Source organism: Oryzias latipes, chromosome 10 (genome assembly GCF_002234675.1).
Source record: "Oryzias latipes chromosome 10, ASM223467v1".
NCBI classification, from domain to species: Eukaryota; Metazoa; Chordata; class Actinopteri; order Beloniformes; family Adrianichthyidae; genus Oryzias; species Oryzias latipes.
This window is the reverse complement of record NC_019868.2, coordinates 28988547-29007524: the sequence shown is the minus strand read 5'-3', so window position 1 is coordinate 29007524 and position 18978 is coordinate 28988547. Positions and strand designations below refer to the sequence as shown.

Here is an 18978-nt window from a genome sequence, read left to right as displayed (position 1 = left end):
GGGACTGAAAGCAGAAGAAAAACAGAGAAACTACAAAACCTTCATTTCTACTGCTTCAGACCATCAGGAATGCTCGTTACGTCGATCGTGATCCACCGGTCGATCTTCAAGGTCGTGAGGGTCAATCGCAGGCCAGCAAAGATAAATGACCAGAAAAACTAAAAGTATATTTCTAGACAATCTGTCAGCAAATCAAAATCCTCACCGAGAAGGACGGGACTTGATTGACATGCAGAACAGCCAATCGAACATCCTCTGAAACACACGTCACTGCACACACGTGTTTAAATACACTGAACGCTAATCCTGTCTGTCATCAGAAAGCCGCTTTCTGCCCCGCGGCACGTCACGTCCCCGGCAGAAGACCACTCCGGCCCACGGGAGTGTTTATTGAGGCCCGGGTGGAGCTGTGGATCCGAGCTCAGTAAGGCAGCCGTGTTTCCTGTAGTGCTGCTCATGGAGCCAGCAGCGCTTTAGAGATGCCAGGTTGCCCCATTGCACGGTTAACGGGCGGCAGTGGCTCAGGAGGTTGAGCAGGTCGTCCAATGATCGAAGGGTCGGCAGTTTGATCCCCGCTCCCCCCAGTCAACTGTCGTTGTGTCCTTGGGCTAGACACTCCCCCCTCCCTGCCTCCAGTGTGGCCCCCTGGTGCATGAATGTCCAGGTGAGGGTCAGAGGGGCTGCAGGTGCGAACTGGCAGCCACGTCTTTGTCATCACCAAGTATGAATGAATGATGGACACATTGGAAGAACTTTGACCGTCTGGAAAAGCAGATCAATTTAATCCATTGTTTGTTTTTTAATTATTTTACAGCAGAGCAGGAAATACGATAGAATGTGATGTTTTGACTTCGAGCTCTGATCCAAGATCAGTGCTGGCAGATTGGGCGGTTTGAAGTCTGCGTTTAATAACAGAATCCAACAGTTTGGTCTCTGGAGGTTTTCTGATCACTTCCTTGGATCAATAAGAGATGTTATCTGTTCTCCTTTCAGGTTCTGAAGCGGTGTAGAACCTGAATCGTGTGTTCTTGTGTTGCAGGAGGACGAGACGGGCGACGGGCGCTTTGGCTTCCCCGGGTACGGCATGGGCCCCGCCTGCCTGCAGGCCAAGGACGGCATGGCCATCAAGGGCAACAACAACAACGCCCCCACCTCTGCGGCGCCCGAGAAGAGCATCGAGGAGATGAAGAAGCTGTTCATCGGTCGGGCCAAGCGCATCGACACGGTGTCCCGCGTGGCCTTCCCGCTCGTCTTCCTCATTTTTAACATTTTCTACTGGATCACGTACAAGATCATCCGCAGCGAGGACGTCCATAAGCAGTAGCCGAGGAGGTGACTGAAGTCAGACAACTTTGCTCTTTTTTTCCCACTTTCCCCCTTTTTTCAGCCTCTTCCTGGTTCGGTTGCATTTTGCATCCCTCTGAACCGAGAGCGGTCATCAGAGGCGTCTCCCCCCTGAATCCCCCGCCCCCCGTCTCCTCTTCACGCCCTCTGAATAATGCGGACCGGTGCAATAGCAATGCAGTAAAATGCATGAAATATGAATGTGGCAATATATTAAAGAAAAGAAGAAAAAACCCCAAAAACTGTTTGGGAGTGAAGGAACTGCAGCAGAGAGGAGGAAGCTGAGAGGATCTTGTATTTAATTGGAGTTTTTGTGTGAAGACAGATATATATATATATAATTCTATATGGAAACAATGGGAACGGGTGGGGGTGGGGGGTGCAAGAGGCTGTGTATCATACTCATATCTATTATAATTTAAAAGAACAGGAACTCTGTGTCTACCGGATGGCATCTGAGCGAACAGACAGGAAGAAAGGCGGATAAGTGCTTCTATAACAAAGGTATGCAAGGATCCCGCCTTCCCTATATATAGATTTGCTTCAAACGTGTATTGCAAGCACTCGCCAGAGCTTTACTGCCCTCCCGCTGCCAACGCCACAGAAACTGCAGTCGGTCCAGGTTCCGCCGCAGACAGAACCGGAAGGACAGAAAAAAGAAAAAACCTCTGGACTGACGGAAACCTGCGATCAGCAGTCCTTACGTACTTTCGTATCGCATCAACCGTTGGGTTTGGATTCTGCTTTTGTACCTCTTTGTTTGTGCCAAACGAACATGCGGCGGTGCGGCGCCCCCATAACCCTTCTCTGGAGGAACGCCTCGATGTCAAAAGCGGATTTGTTCTCTTGTTTTTGTTTTTTTTCTAGAGCGGACGTTCGTCCTGTTCAGAGCTGTGAAAACGGGTTTGCTCCTCTTCTGGTGTTTCGTTCTTCTGCACGCAGTTCCCAGAAAACCTGAGTACAAACGTTTGCTTCGGGGGGAAAAGAGCTGCCCAAACCTGCCTGGACCTTCCTTCCAACAGACCCACAGCATCACACTCCCACCTCCATGTCTGACTCTGAAAGTGTAGCTTTGAATCCAGATGTTTTCTTTTTTCCAGACGGTGTGTCTGATCAGAAGAGGTTTAACCTCCAGATGTTGCCTGTCTCCATGGATCCATGTTGGTCCAGAAGTCTCCTCCTTGTTTTGCTGTCATAACGTTGTTCTGGATTTTGCTGTGTGGATCTGTTTCTGCTGAGGTTCAAAATGATTCTTTTTTTTACGGTGGAGGGGGGGCATTCTGTACAATCAGCTGGCAGAGATGGACACCTACAGAAGTAAATGTACTCAGGTTTTCTTTAGGTTGAGTTTAGAATGAGGGGCTAAGGCTTCTTCGCAGCACTGGATGAAGTTTAAGAAGAAAAAAAAAGCAGTTTCTCTTGTTTTTGGAAACATTGACATGTTTACACCTTCGTAGTGCTTCCTTGCTTTGATCCCACCTAAATGTGAGAAGTTTAGCCCCGCCCACTTCCTACCTAAACTCCAGATTATAATGCTGTTGTGTGTTCATGTCCTTCACAAAGCCTCATGAAGCTTCACCGTGGCCCACGCAGAAGAACAGAAGAATTTGGGTTCTTTTTGGGGGGGTTCTGTGGGTCGGGCCGGCTGGTACCTTTGAATGCGGATCTGCTTTGCACCAGGCTTCTATGCAATGACCCGAATATGCAATCGTGGTTTTGGGTTCGTCTTCGTAGCTCTTCCATTTCAGGCAGCTGCTAGCATCTCCGAGAAAGTTCCTGAACGTTTTTCACAGTTGTTGTGATGTTTGCCGTCAGCGGAAGACCTCAGCAGAAGACTGCATGAAGATTTAAAGATAGAATCTGCTCAGAGCAGAAAAAGGCTAAAACAGAGCTACAACACGCGTGAACTCAAAGTTCAGACGTTTCTCTTCATTTTCAATTGACAGATCAATATTATGTAATGGGATGTTATTGGTGGGATTTGACCTTCACCTGCATCTTTGCACCTGAGTCTCATTCTGTGCTGTGAGACGAACCTAAATGACATTTAGGACTAAACTCAAATGCATTCTTTTCGTAACGACTTGCATTATTAGCATTGATCCGATTCCAGTTTGAAATCAAACTGCTCATGCACTTTTCTTTCACATGCACTCATCAAAAATATTTCCAAATTTTAAAAAAAAATGTAAAAGCAAAGAAAATGTAATTTTCTAGAGCTCTACTCTGATGAGATTAACTTAAAAAAGTAGTTTGCACCACAAATATGTGTTTGCTGACCATAAAGTCTGTTTTAAACAGAAAAATCCGCCAAATTTGGCCTCAGCCTTAAAATGCTTTTTTTCTGGAATATTAAGTTTCAAATTTGGATTTACAGAAAAAACTAAAGCAGAAACAAAATAACCTCCAGGATTTACTACTGAGAGACTCGGGAGATGTTTCCCAGCACCTTCACACTTATTCTAAGATAAAGTCAATTCTGTGGGATTAACTCACTAGAATGCTAAATGCTAGCATCTCCTGTTATCTAATAAGGAATTTTAAGCTACGTTCACACCTAACGCCATCTGCGCAGCGATCAGAGGTCCTGCACCACATTTTGACCGTCAGGCGAGGCGGAATTCTAGGATGTTCTGCCATGTTTCCAGAGTTTAAACATCCAGAACGAGTTGCGTCAACCAATCAGGGACTCGGCTTTGGTATTCATGATGCGTTCAGTGGGTGGAGAATGTGACTGCTGTCTAAACAGAGGCGTGAGAATCACGTTGGGTGTGAACGCAGCCGTATCCAGATTGGGATTCCAGCACTTTGTGTTTGCAAACATTTCAAACTATCAAACATTCAAGTTCAGTCATTTCCAAGCAGAAAGGTGCTAGCTGCTACAACCCCTCCTGGAAATATTGTGCTTTGAGTTTGGAAAAGACGTCCACATTGGTGATCTCATGAATGAAGAGAAGTTATTGCTTATTCTAGATTATATTGCTGGTTAAAAAAAGATAAAGCTGCAAGTTTTCGCACGGTAAATGTCTCAAAACATTAGCAGAAAGGCTTTTTCTTGCTCTTCTGTTGTATTTGATTCCACTGTTGTTCAGAATCCCGTTGTGTTTGTCGATGTATTTTTATTTTAATGAACACATTGTGGACCACTGATGTGGTTCACAACATCTGTGACAGCCTGCAGGACCAGCTAACTTCTCTGTTGCATTTTGACTTTTTGATTCATAAAATTATTATTTTATTATTCTCATTTAAGGAAAAGGATTTATCAGATCATCAAACGTAAAGCTCTGCTAATTTATACAATTTATCTGTGTTGATTTTGTGCCAAATATAAATCCAGAGGGAAGTTGGAGTTCTGCTACTTTGAGACGTTTTGTTTTTGTGTGACCGCATTACTAAAACCTCTTTGTTTCTACAAGTAAACAGTTTATCGGAATTAGATTTTTTCATTTCTACGATGAATCACTTTGTTTGCTTTGGGGGTGAGTAAAGATGATCCGAAGGGCTAAGCCGAACACACCCCAGTCTGAATACTCCAGCATGAGATTATTGGGGAGTCAAAGTGCCAGAAAATCCACAACCTCAGATTGATCAAACTCATCCAGATGCTTCTCTTCATTGGAGATTTGTTAATTCTTTATTTAAAACAAAAAGGGTGAATAGCTAATTATGAATCTATTTAATTAGATACCTCCAAAAAATATGTGACTTATTATTGATGTTTGGGATAAAATTTAAAAAAAAACTGTTGTTTTTTTCAAGAAAATACCCTCTAAAATAGAGCTTACTGAACCCAAAACATCTGAAAAAAGGAATTTGTGTTTCATCTTCAAACTTATAAAACCATTGAATATTGTTTGAAAACAAACTTAGAGTTTTATAATTATAACTTTGGCTGATGCTAAAATGAACTTTCTCAACTTGCATCTCAGGTCTAGTTTTACCTCCTGAGTGGAAAATCCAAACCGAAGGAATTCCAGCGGAAAGTTTCACATAGGATTCAGTTTGACTTACAGTAAACTGCACTAGTTTGATATCAGATCATTGAAGAAACTATTTACATCCCCAAATAGGCCCTGGCTCATTTATTTTTGTAGGTAAAGCCCGCCTACCAAAGACAAAAACGGTCCAAAACCAGCTGATCAAACAGTAGCACACATGATTTCCTTTAATGTGTTAAAGTCTGACAGTAGTTATTTATGGACCAAAGAATCAAACATTTTCAAAAAGAAGCTTAAAATGTTCAAATACATAAATAGCATGTGTGTAGCATATAGGCAGAGCGGCTGTTGGCGATGAAAACACCGTCTTTGAAGGGTTCTGTTGGACCACATTAGTCCCTCTGTTTGTTTTCATGAAGGCGGGCATTGCTGATCGTCATTTAGCTGAAATGCTATTAAAGAAAACATCTCAGACTGAGCAACCATCAAGCTAGTTTTAGACATCAACACTTTCTGCTTAAAGCGCCGGAGCTTTAGCTCCAACGTTGACGTTTTTTGAATCATTGTGACTCGTTGACCGTTTACGCAAGTGAAGGAATTCCAGCAGAATTAGATGTGAGAGTAGCAGCTTTGAAATTATATGCAACACTTTACTAGCATAAAGTAGTCAAGTACTGTAAAGTGTTGCTAAGATGCTTTTCTTCCACACCGGAATCTGTTGGAATAACGTTAATTGCGTAAACGGTTGAAGAGTTACAGTCACTCAAAGATTGTGTCTTATCGCCGGTATCAGCTCTGGTATTAAAGGGTTAAATGTTAACATTGGTCCCAAAAAAGTCCCAAAATATTTTCTTTTTTCTAAATTACTTGTACAGCTCGATGTAGAAAAATCTGGATGATAAATTCTGAGATTGGTTGCTATAGATGGATGTTTACAGAACTCTAAACACAAATTTTTTTAAATCTACAGGCAGCTTACTGGAGCCAAAGAGTGTAGCAGCTGAAGCCCTTTCTCAAAAATTAACGAGGGATTGCAAACCTTGAAAAAAATACTTTTCTATGTTGAATTCAAAATAGGAACTACTGATTGTTTGTTAAAAAAAAACAAAAAAAAATAAAAGAATTGATTCTGTTTTCTGTTAAAAAACAAAACCTGAACAAAGTTTTCTGTGGAGATGACCGTTTTCTTCTTTGTGTGCCATAAACGCTGCAACTGGAAGCACTTCCATAAGCCGACGTCCGTTCTCTCGTGCCATATGGGGTTGAATATGCAACTACAGACAAGGACCTACAAGCATATCATGCATCTCTTCAACCGCCATCTTTCATGAGCCTTTTCCCTGCTGTGGATCTCCTGTGAACCGTAGTCTCGCTGTGTCATTGACCTCATTCCATTCATCCTTGAGGATGTTGTTTGGGTTCGGGAGGACTTCACATTATGAAACCGGGTTAATATTTCATCACACTTTGATGTGATGTGGCTAGTTTGAAACATAAGGGAGGAGTTTGTGAAAGTTCTGAACTGGGTTTAAAAAAAAAAGCATGGCTTGATTTCTTGGTGATTGGTTCCACTGGTTTTAAGTGGAGTTTGTACACTTCACTTATATTTTATTGTAATAACTGTACAAGCCTATACCACAAGGGACGAAGGAAAAAAAATACAGTGACCCCTGAACTGCTGTGAACTAAAGGAAATATTATTTATTGATTGAATTTTATTTGCACAAGTTGGAATGGCCTTAATTTAGCTTTACTTGCTTCTGTTGTGTATTGGCACAAAGTGCACCTGTTTAATTTGCAAAATTGAAAAATGCTACTTATGATGCTTATAATCTGAGTGTGCACATCAAAGCAGGATGAAAAAAAAAGAATCAGCAAATCCTTTTTATTTTTCATTAATCTGAGAAGTGATATTTTGCATGAGCATAAGTAAAAAGGCAGATATTTTGGCTTGTACAAAAATGTGAAGCAATTTGAAGAGAAAAATAAGAATGTACCGTTTCTGCTGTATCTGTATATATCTAAATATTTATTGAAATATGTCATACTACTAATTCTATAAACGATTAAAAGTTTTCTCAAAAAAAAAAAAAACTCAACCTGTTTTTGAACATTGTCAAGGTTGTTGAAGTTGGAGCTTCTGTTTTCTGTTATTCAACTCAAGGATCTGTGTAACCATTCATGAAAAAGTATTAAAAATAGCAAATAAATGAAAACTGAGGGTTGTCTGTTTTTTACAAGGGCACCAAAACAGTATGGGAAATGGCCAATAGGGGGCGATCTCTGCAGGTATAGTGGACATTTTAATAACGACTTTAACAACTTCATGATGTTTGCTCTTAAGTGTGTATTCTGTGTAGTTTTTTTTGCCAAAATAAAAGTCATTGTCACAACTTTAGCAAAGCAAAAAAATAATATATATATATTTTTCCTGTATTATATTTCCTTATGTTGTTTTAAATAAAACTCTGTTTTCTCCTAGTTCAAGTGGACCTAAAAGAAAAAAACTGAGCTGAAAGGTTTCGAGGAAAGGAGGGTCCCCTGAAGTGCCTGTAAAAAGTTGAGCCTCATAACTCACAAAAACAAACACACACACACACACACACACCCTCTTCACCTCTAAAACGTCCATTTCACCTCCCTTCTGACTTCACGCCGTTTGTCTCTGTCAGAAGCGTCAAACTTCAGGCCTCAAGGTCAGGTGCTCTGCTTATTCTCTGACCCATACTGCTCCTCCAGCTGCAGCCAAAACACACCTGATCCAGGTAAACAGCAGCAGGGACGCCTGCAAAAAACAACAGCAGGCTAAGGTTCAAACCCTCAGGCCTGAGGCCTTTCAACAGCAGATACTTTTTTCCAACATTTAATGCCTAACAGCTTTTGTATTTGATGGAACATCATAGTTAATACAACGTTTTTTAGTATTTCCTTTCATGTTTGACAGTTTTCTGATCTTTTGCTCCAACACGAAGAACAAAAGGAGGCGAAGAGCAGTCGGCGGCGCACAGAATTAAAGATAAGATCACTTGAATGTTTTTCATTGAACCTGCAGGAAGGTTCTTTTGGCTGTTTCAGCGCTCTGTGAGCAGAACCTGGAACAGATTCACCTGCTTAAAATCAATGCGAATCGTGGAGTCGCCCCGCCTGCAGACCCTCAGGAAACTCCAGCATCCACTCGAGCAAGAAATGAAAGCCAGTGCGGTGAGTTTGTTCAGCAGAGCAGCTTCAGAACCGGGTTTCACCTGCAGCTGGATTGACAAAGAAAACCAGGAGGTTTCGTCAGGTTCTGCAGGTTTTTGGCTCTCTGGGAGGATTAGAATCCAGTTATCGTTTAACAGAAGGAAAAGTATTTTTATTGAAATGATTTCCAAACGTTTACGTTATTGTGATGATTGTGGTTTGATCCTGTTTTCGGTTGTCCTCCCATCAGCCACACCTGGTTGATCATCAACAGCTGCCTTCATTCCTGTTAATCACCCTCAGTCTATTTAAGTCTCTGCTTCTCAGGTCTTTATGGTCAGCTCATCTGTTTGTCCTCATTTTAGTTCTCCTGTGTGGTTTTAGCCACCTTAAAGCATATTATTATATTTTGTCCATGCATAATCATTAAATCCTTCCAAATGGTCTGTCCATTCCCTCTTATTGTGTTTAGGATGGTTCTGCTGCTTCCAGACAGACATATTTTCATATTGGAGCATTTAACCAATCACATTTCAGCTGTCCTTTGTCGCCAGGCAGAGCTAAAGAGGCCTTCACTATCCGTTCTGCAGGCCTTCTAAAGCTAAAACAATGTTGTTCGTTCATTTCTTTCAACCAATCAGATTCTGAGTTGGTGTCAGCAGGGCCGTCTAGCAGCTTAGGCAGCGTCATAGTATTTAGACCTTCTGATTGGACAGAAGTTTCAGGAAGTCACATGCGCTTCAGACCGTCCCTGTGTCCACTGCGTCTGTCCAGTGGACATTTTTGGCTCTAAAGCGAATTCAAACCTACAGAAACACAACGGACAGACGCTCAGCACTGATGATGGAATAGAAAAGACTTCTGGATGGAACTGAAGACCATAATCTACATGACAGGGGGAGGACCTCTAACCCTAACCACTTTTGATTAGTGAAATGATCAATATAAAAAATAATATTCCACATTTTTGTGGTTGTTTTTAATGCTTTTTGCCGCCTGTAGTTGCATAATGAGATTTGTTTCCTGTTTTGTTTATTCCATTTATTTAGAGGCATTTGTTGTGGCTGCAGGAATTTTCCATGCATCCTGCAATGCAAAGCTGGTTTCTGCATCCTAAAATGGTTCATGAGGGATTCAGACGTAACACCACTGGAGGCCCGGGTGTGGAAAGCCCGGTCCGCCTGAACGGCAGCAGATGTGACGGGGAACGTTCAAAGAGATTCTGCAGGAACCACAGCAGTTTGTTCTGCCCTCGGGTTCATGGAGGCGTGCAGAACATTCTGCACATTCTTCCAGATCTCATCAGCTGTTGTTGTTGAACAGAAGCGGGAATCAGGGGGGTATTCCAGAAAGCAGGTTATGCTAGTTACCACGGTAACTTTGAGGATAAGGAAGTTGATAACCTCAGCTTTCGGTTCCAAAAATGGAGGTATGTTTCAGGGTAGGTCAAGTTGCCATAGCAACTCATGCTTTGAACATAACCTGGTCTGGAGCAGGTTCAGTTGAAGGTTAGTTTGTTTTCAGAGAGGTGAAGCAGCATGGCGTGTCCATTTGAAGATGATTTAGTGGATGAAGAAGCTCAGATAATACTTTTTCCACCATGAGAGGGTGATAAGACCACATATGGATGTTGGAAAGATAAATTTCTTACTTTGATCTAACTTAATTATTTGCTTCAGTTAAGATAAATCAATTCTTTTTAGTTAAGTCAGCTTAAAAATAACACGTAGTTATCAGACATTTATTTTACTTTCATTCAAATTAATTCAATGAAGTAGGTGTAACTTTGGTGCTGCTGTTAGATCGGCACCGCAGGGAATTGTGGGATACCATTCCCTTTGCCTGTCTGGATGGATTTGGGTTTAAGTGTGGCTTTTTGACCAAATGTGTTTAGTTGTTTTACTGTGTTTTGCCGAGTTATTTTTCCTGTTGTGTTTAATTCTTTCTGCACCATGAGTGAGAGGGAGGGAGAGGAGGATGAGGTCATTTAGGAGCACTAGTGCAACTGTATGGTATAAGAACTGAAGTTACAGTCAGAGTCGTGATAATTAAATACATGGTATATCTTGTAAATCCACACTGTATCATTTATTTTAATTTTATAAAAATGAGAAAATCTGCAGCCTCTAATTTAGACACATGAGAGTTCAAGAAGAAGAATAAATTAATATGGAAAAACATTCAATTGAATTGGAGTAATATGACATTTAGTTAGATAAATCTGTAAATTTGAGTTGTATAAACACAAGAAATTAGGTTGAATAAATTTAACTCAATTACATGTTACCAATAGAATCAATTCATTTAAGTTTTATAAATTGTAAATACAGTGGTGGACAAAATAGTTGGTACCCCTCAGTTAAAGAAAGAAAGTCCACAATGTTCACTGAAATGACTTGAAACGTTCAAAAGTAACAATAAATTAAAATGTATTGAAAATTAAATAATCAAAATCAGCCATTACTTTTGAGTTGTTGATTAACAGAATTATTTAAAAAAACAAACTAATGAAATAGGGCTGGACAGAAATGATGGTACCCATAACTTAATATTTAGTAGCACAACCTTTTGAGGCAATCACTGCAATGAAACAGTTTCTGTATTTGTCAATGAGCCTTCTGCACCTGTCCACAGGTATTCTGGCCCCCTCCTCATGAGCAAACTGCTCCAGTTGTCTCAGGTTTGACGGGTGTCTTCTCCAAATGTCATGTTTCAGCTCCTTCCATAGATGTTCAGTGGGATTCAGATCTGGGCTCATAGAATCCACTTCAGAATAGTCCAACGCTTTTCTCTGAGCCATTCTTGGGGGTTTCTGGCTGTGTGTTTTGGATCATTGTCCTGTTGGAAGACCCATGACCTGAGACTGAGACTAAGCTTTCTGACACTAGGCAGCACATTTCTACTCAGAATGCCTTGATAATCTAGAGATTTCATTTGACCTTCACAACTTCAAGACACCCTGTGGCAGATGCAGCAAAGCAGCCCCAAAACAGAACTGAGCCTCCTCCATGTTTCACAGTAGGGACAGTGTTCTTTTGGTTGGATGCTTCATTTTTGAGTCTACCAACATAGAGCTGATGTTTCTTACCAAAAAGCTCCAGTTTGGTCTCATCGTTTTCCCAGAAGCTTTGTGGCTTGTCAACATGCATTTTTGTAAATTCCAGTCTGGCTTTTTTCTGATTTCCTTTCAACAGTGGTGTCCTCCTTGGTCGTCTCCCATGAAGTCCACTCTGGCTCAAACAACCACGAATGGTGTGATCTGACACTGATGTACCTTGATCTAGGAGTTCACCTTTAATGTCTTTGGAGGTTGTTCTGGGCTCTTTGGATACAGTTCCAACTATCCGTCTCCTCAATTTGTCATCAATGTTCCTCTTCCTCTTCGTCTAGGGAGGTTGGCTACTGTCCCGTGGGTCTTAAACTTCTGAATATGTGCCACTGTAGTCACAGGAACTTCAAGCTGCTTAGAGATGGTTTTATAGCCTTTACCTTTACCATGTTTGTCTATAATTGTGTTTCTAACGTCCTGGAACAATTCTCTCCTTGGCGTTCCGTTGTCCATATTACACACCTGTCCACGACACAGCAACGTGACTATGTCTCTCTATAACCCTTGTGTTATCCTAGGCACTTTAACATTGGGAGTTGGGTCATCTAGACCCACTAGACAGTGCTCTGAACCTTTTTTCTTCAATGATTTGTGATCTTCACTGGTGTCCATGGATTACATGAAATCTTTCCACCTTTATCCACCTTTGTCATGGTAGGGAGAACATGTCAATGGGAGGGGGGGTCATCTAAGATAGCACAAGGGCTAGTGGGAGACAGTCACGTTGCTGTGTGGTGAAAAGGTGTGTAACATGGACAACAGAAAGCCATGGAGAGAATTGTTCTTTAATGGTTTCTTAGATGTTTGTGGTTGTGAACCCACCCTCCCTCATGACTCCGCCCTCATTCCATGAATATTTTAAAGTTCCAGCTCTGATCGTCTGATCCAGATTCCAGCTCAGACCAGGAAAACAAAGATGTTCATGGATCTGTTTGACTGGTGGATGATCAGAAAGGGGTGGAGCTGGGATAGTGTAGCCCCACCCAGAGTATTTTCTACATCAAATATCTTTTTGAATCTGCGTTTTTTTTCTGCTGCTCTTCAGTATTTGAAGATTTTTGGAAATGCAATATTAATCCTTCGTCTAAATTCAAGCTGATTTCAGACCATTTTTTAATCCGGAAAGCGATTTGTCCGTAGAGATCAGGTCTTTATTTGCCGGAAAGTACGTTCGGTTTGCTCAAAAACCCGGATTTCCGGGAATTCCCGGAAGACTTTCATCACTGATTTTTTTGTCTGATTAAAATTTTCTTAGAGCAATCCCATCATTTCAGAACTCTTTCCAGATGTCCCCGCCCCATTCTTTGTTTTGTCAGTGGATCTTTTTTGGCCACAAAGTTCCTTTTTGTGGGTGTAAATGTTGGTGATGGGGTCAAATTCAGGCTCAACGGTGCCGTAAGAAAGATTCATCTGGACCTTCAGACCAGAATAAAAGCCCTACTGACGGTCCAGAACCCCAGGGTGCCCCCACCCCCACCCCGCGGAACCCCAGTCCCCCAAACAGGAAGCAGTCGGTGTGAAAACAGTAAATGGTTTAATTTAGTTCTCTCGTCGGCATGAGCTTAAACATGATGACAAATGAAGTGCATTGGTAAAAAAAAGGCGAACAGGTTTGATCCATTCAGACACGTTTGTGTAGATTACAACATCGACATCAAAGAAAACTACAGTTCAGCTCGTGACCTGATAAAAACGATGGGCGGGGCCATCGCTCGAAACAACGGTGGCAGCAATACACAGGATTGCCCAAAGCAGTAAAAGTACACGTTCCTTTAAGAAACAGGGAGAGAACTCGGAAAATAAAATAAGCCTCTGGGTCTCTACATCCCCAATTCAAGTAATATTTACGCCTTTTTGTTGGTTTTTCATTTGTGAGATTCAAGTTCAACGCCAAAAGTAAAGTCAAACTGAAGAGAAAAGAACCGGTTCCTGAACGCACCGCCGTCTGAGTGCAGGAACCAATAGGATGGGAGGGGGTGGGGTCACTGCAGACCCCCCAAACAACTCCTGCAGCCTTTGAACACTCCTTCCAGAAATGTCACGGGGGGCCGGGGGGGGTTCAGCGGGAGCCAGAGTGAGTGGATGGTTAAAAATGCGGCTGCAGCTTCTGTTAGGTCTGCAGCCGGAAAACTGAAGCTCACTGACGGGGAGCCGAGAAGCGGCTCTCGCTGGGGCCCGCCCCCCGCCCAGAGCCAAAGCTGGGCTTCTGGGACATTCCCCCACGAGTGGGCGGTCCTCTGGGTCCGCCCCCAACTCGCTCTCTGGGACCGCCTGGGCCCCGGGGCCTGGAGTCCCGCCGGTCGCCCTCCCTGGCGGAGCGAGTCTTCTTTTCCTCCACGTTCAGGCGGATGTCTCCTCGGAACTTGATGGGCTGAAAGAACAGAACTTCTCAGAACCGGTTCTTCTGGTTTGGATACAACCCGACCGCCGGGCCGGATGGACTCGGACTCACCTTGTTGTTGAGGATCTTCTGAACCGGTTCAGAGTCATCAAACACCACGAAGCCAAAATTGGGTAGCTTCCCTCCGCTGTTGATCCTCAGCTCCAGAACCGCCCCGTACTCTGCAGGAGCAGAATCCGTCAGTCAAACGGGGTTTCAGCTTTCACGTGGAAGAGGCTCCGCCTACTCACGCTCAAAGAACTCCTTCAGTTCGTTTTTGTCCACGTCATGGGGAACGTTTCCAACGAAGAGCTGGTGCGCGTCAGGATAGCGGACGATCCTGCGACCCTCCGGCTCGCCCTGTTCGCCTTCTCGAGCTGAAACAGAGAAACCACCAAATCTAAAACGCCATCGGTTTTAGAGTGCCGTCTCTGACAAACAGGAACTTTTGAAGAACTCAGATCAACGAGAACCTGAATAACTCCAAACAGACACTTCTGATCCAGATCACTCTGGGTTTAATCGTGAGCCAATCAGAACGCCTGGTCGTGTACCTGGTCGCGGCCCCCTGTGTGTGGGGGGAGGGCCCCCGGGCCTCTGCTCTCGCGGCCTCTGCTCCCTCTGTGGTCTCTGCGTCGTCTGAGACTCTGGCTTCACTTCTGTTCTCACCTACAAACAGAGGTCTGAATCTAGTTTTCATTTTCTACGTCAGGACTTTGCTGGAGTACCTCAGACTTACCGGAGCCGCGGGGGCCACTTTGACAACATGTGGGCTGATTCCGGACACGGCGATGGCGCCGCTGGGAGGGAGGTTCTTACTGGTAACAGACGCCCAGGAGAACGGCTGTGGGCGAGCAGAGAAAGGCGTTAGAGTGGCGGTCTGGTCGCGTTCCGTCTGTTCAGCTTTCTTAGACGTACTCTGTTTTCTTCCGGGGCGCTCGGAGCGGGCTCGGCCGGCGCCGAAACCGGTTCTGTGGTGGGCGCTGCGGGGGTGGACGGCCTCTTCTCCGTCTGCTCGTCGTCAGAGTGCGTTTCTGTCCGGCTGTCGTGGGCCGTCTCCGCCTCAGGAGCCTCCAGGTCCTTCTCCACCTCCGGCTCTGGACTGGCCCCCACCTCCTCATCGTCACCGGGGGCGGTGGGCTCAGAACTGCCAAGAGGAAAGGGAAACGCTCACTTTGAAAACCCGACTTAGAGTTCCACTTCAGGTGGAAACCCCGAAGCTTCGACGCACCAGGCCGTGGGGTCGTAGAAAGGGGCGGGCTCCTCTGTGGTATCGGGGGAGGGGGCCCTCTCCAGATCCTCATCTTCTGACTCTGTAAGGACAGTGGTGTGAAACGTTCAGACTTCCTGACTGAAATTAGAAATCCTCAGATCTACATAAGAGAAGCCGTCTGACCTTCAGGAACCTCGGAGTCCGAGTCGGCAAACACCTCGTCCTGGTACCTGAACACGTCGTTGTGGACGTAGAACTTGTTGGGGACCGTGCCCTGTGGGAGCACAGAGGGAGTGAATGCTGGGGAACGGACACACATGCTGCCGCGAGTTTTGCCGTGGCACCGACCTCCGGTGCCAGTACGAAGGTCTGCATGAACTTCCTCATGGGCTGCAGGTTGTTGGAGAGCTCCCCCATCACCTGCACCACCACCCCTTCGTTCAGGGTGGCGTGCGCATCCACGTGCCGTATTTTGGTGTGACAGTCCCGGAAACTCAGCGCCATCACCCTCTTGTGGATCTCCTGCAGGAGTTGGAGCAAAATGCGACATTTATGAGCCATTTTAGGAAAGCGAATGAAAGACAGACGGGATCTATGCCTCAACGGTCTTACCGACTGTCCATAAACCGGCTCCAGCGGTTTGCCATTGCCGTCCACACCGCCATGCACGTACGACGAGTTCTTCCCGTAAAACCTGAAGGCGGAGGGAAAGCGCCAGACGGTCAGGACACCCGAACACATCTACAAGCCTTGGTGGTCAAACCGCGGGCGGGGGCGTCACCTGTGCAGGTAGTCAGGGGCCTGGTTCAGGAGCGTGTAATACTGTCGGACAAACTCTCGCCCGACCAGCTGGGCACTTGGCTTCTCCATCACCATTTCTTTGGTCAGCTGGAATTCTCTGCAGAGAAAGAACAGAAGGGAGCGTCTGAGCTGCGGTGGTTATCCAGGCGGGGGGGAGCCCCACAGCCCTCCCCAGCGACCAATGAACCTCTAAAAAGAATCTCATGGTTCACAGCTGATGTCTGCCACGCCCACAAGAACCAACGGCAGCATGGGGGCAACAAGCGTTGGGTGGACAAAGCGAGCGTGAAATGGAAAGTTAAACAACTGCTGCAAAATGACTCATCTTTAGCTAATGTTTCTGTTGCTCTGGCGACAACTTACAAAACCCTAATCAACCAAATGTGGGGAAACTTCTGAAAAAAGGTGCAACACGAGCTTCCCACTCAAATGTAGTAGAGAATTTCAAACAAACCTTTATTAGCAAAGGTAGCAGAACAAAAGAATTTCATCGCTGACGTTCATCCAGAGTGATCAATGTCACACCAACCGAAACCTGTGACTGAGTGAGCGACGGTTCTGAAGTCACTTCGGATCCAGGAAACGGCTCCAGGTCCACAACACGAGGGGGAAACCCCCCCCCAGATGTTTCAGATTGTGTATTTGGACGCCATGGCAACCGTTGAATAGAAAATAAGAAAAATGTTTAAGTATTGCAGATGAGGCATTTATTCTTGTTTACGCGAGCATTAGCCATGATTTCCCAGGAAGGGGACGAGTGCAGTAACAATGCCCCCCCCCCCCCCCCCCCCCGTCTGATGTGGAATGAGGTTAGAGACCATCCTCCAGCATCATGCAACCAGCAGCCGCAGTCTGAATCAGCAAATTTCAACACCAAAGAGAGAAATCCTCCTCTGTAGAAAAAGCCTATAAATGTAATACATGTGTACCAGATAGCAGAAATGTGTCGTTATTTTCTCACTAAAAGAAAAGTGTCACCAGAATTTCTACATGTTATGGAGGATGGACCAGGATCTTTCAAATGGGATCCCAAAACCACAAACCAAAGAAGCCTGCTTTCATGGGTGGGGGCGTGGCCTTCCAACAAGCTCACTCCTGATTGGAGTCAGACTGCAGGCCTTAAGGGCCGTTATCCAGCAGGTTTTTCAGAAATCAGGTGTGTTTAGCCAATAAGGAGCTTCAATTTCAAGTTGATGGGAAGACATGTGGGACACAGGCCAACGAGGCCTGGAGTCTGACACTTAGAGTGGTTGCCATAGAAACACCGATCAATTCAGATCAACTCTACGTCTGCCTCCAACATGGCGCCGTCCGTTTCACAAAAAGACAACAAGAAGGCGACTGGAATTCCTTCAATGGGTTTGAGCCAGAAGTGAACCTTCCTGCCTCTCCATAATCAGAGGACGATCAGTTTGCATTTACACTGAAGTGAACCACACCAGAGTTCATCTGCAAGTGGATTAGATCATCTTGCCCTGATGAAACCGGATTCTCTAATTGAACAGTTCTTTGGGTTTAATACATCCCCACTTGAACCTGGAAGCGCTTTCACGATTCTACAGGGTTTGACCCCCCCGGCAGTGACGGGTTCTTCCGGGTTTCCAGGATATTCCTGATGTTTTGCACATGGCCATGATCCTGGATCAGGAGGGATCAGCCAATCAGAAGATGTTGATCTTCTATTCTGTCAAGTGGGTTTCACGGACAAACCAGGAGGGACGGTTCAGGGAGCAGACGTGCCGCCACAGACGCACATTCTTCTCTTCCCACTTCAGTTCAGCACCATAAAGCGGATCTGGGTTCAAATACACCAGAGGTTCTGCTGACAGAACCGGAAACTGTTGGCTTGGAGGACCTGGAAGGGAAAGGTGAAGCTCTGAGCCCAGAAGGCCACGAGCCACTTTGACATCTGTTCTCACGGCCAACAGCCATCTGCCATTTTTAACACGGAACGGCCCGGGAGCTCCCGCAGTCACGCGGGTCTGATCCGCGAGGGGCCTAACATAGACGGGACCAATCATTTAACGTGCTTCCGCAGAAGTGCGTGGAGATCTGCACGCGCGGCCCGCAGACAAAGACCACGCCGCGGGAACGGCGACGGAAACGGCCGACCCGCGCGCTCTCTTTCCGGGACCGCGCTGACACGCGCCCCCGAGGCCTTGACAAATTTAACCGGGATTCACGTGTCGTGCGCTGTCCTGGTCCATTCCGATCTAATCCGGGACAGCTGGACGGGCCCACCAACCCCAAAAGACGAATTCTGACGGGGGGGGGGGGGGGGGGGGGGGGCGCTCAGCAGCCCCAGCACGTGTCCCGGGCGGTGCTCGTCCACGCTCCGATCCCGACGCCGAGGCCACAAAATGACGCTTTTAACATCCAAAGACGCGTAGAAACGAAGCTAACTCTGTTTAGGGAAAAGGTGAATTTACCCCACGAAAAATAAGGAAAGAAAGCTGGAAAAACCAGAGGGGGGGGGGGGTGTGCTAACGAGGGCTGCGGCTAATTCCTGCAGCTCAGAGTAAAACCAAGCCGTCGTGGGTGATTTGTAACAGCAACAATTTCATACATATGTCGGAAAAAACCCATTCCGGACTTCTGATCGCGATTAAAAAGCAAGTATAAACGTTTAAATCGGATTTCAGCGCGTCCGTCTATAGACCGCGCGACAATGTCAAAGGAAGCTAACATCAGGATGTAGATGGAGCCCGGATGAGCCACCACGTTAATCCTATTTTCATTCTAGTTTCACTTTCTGCCTGGATTCAAACAGTAGGTTTGACATTAAAACTTACCAATGAGTCAATAGTTTTTGGAAAATGTATAAATATATTTTTTAATCTATGGACTTCGACGAGGCGCTGGCGCGGCTTCGCGGCGTGCTGTAGAGCCCGGGTACCGGTTTCACCTCCGCAGCCAAATCTGACGTCCCTCCGTATAAAGAAGCTTCAGCCAATGAAATGACGCATCCACGACCCGCTGACCAATGGGGTGAGAGAATGGCAAGCCTCCC

General features: G+C 45.2%; 2 protein-coding genes across 6 annotated transcripts in view; one reads left to right on the top strand and one right to left on the bottom strand.

The window, feature by feature from the left end:
• Positions 1 to 7501, top strand: part of glra1 (glycine receptor alpha 1) — a 125976-nt gene extending 118475 nt beyond the window's left edge. For all 5 annotated transcript variants that reach the window (XM_020706831.2, XM_023959406.1, XM_023959405.1 and 2 more), the window contains one exon: positions 1040 to 7501. In XM_020706831.2, coding sequence (XP_020562490.1) covers positions 1040 to 1324 — 285 coding nt within the window. In that variant the 3' untranslated portion in view covers positions 1325 to 7501. The remainder of the gene's footprint in view (positions 1 to 1039) is intronic.
• A 5590-nt stretch (positions 7502 to 13091) lies between these two features.
• g3bp1 (G3BP stress granule assembly factor 1) lies at positions 13092 to 18887 on the bottom strand. The gene is made up of 12 exons (XM_004073615.3): positions 18761 to 18887; positions 15949 to 16065; positions 15780 to 15861; positions 15516 to 15689; positions 15351 to 15441; positions 15186 to 15267; positions 14873 to 15101; positions 14694 to 14798; positions 14509 to 14623; positions 14206 to 14331; positions 14027 to 14136; positions 13092 to 13945 (listed from the first exon to the last, which is right to left on the bottom strand). The coding sequence occupies exons 2-12, from the start codon at positions 16041 to 16043 to the stop codon at positions 13712 to 13714; spliced, it is 1443 nt and encodes a 480-aa protein (XP_004073663.1). The 5' UTR covers positions 16044 to 16065; positions 18761 to 18887; the 3' UTR covers positions 13092 to 13711.
• Positions 18888 to 18978: the final 91 nt, after the last annotated feature.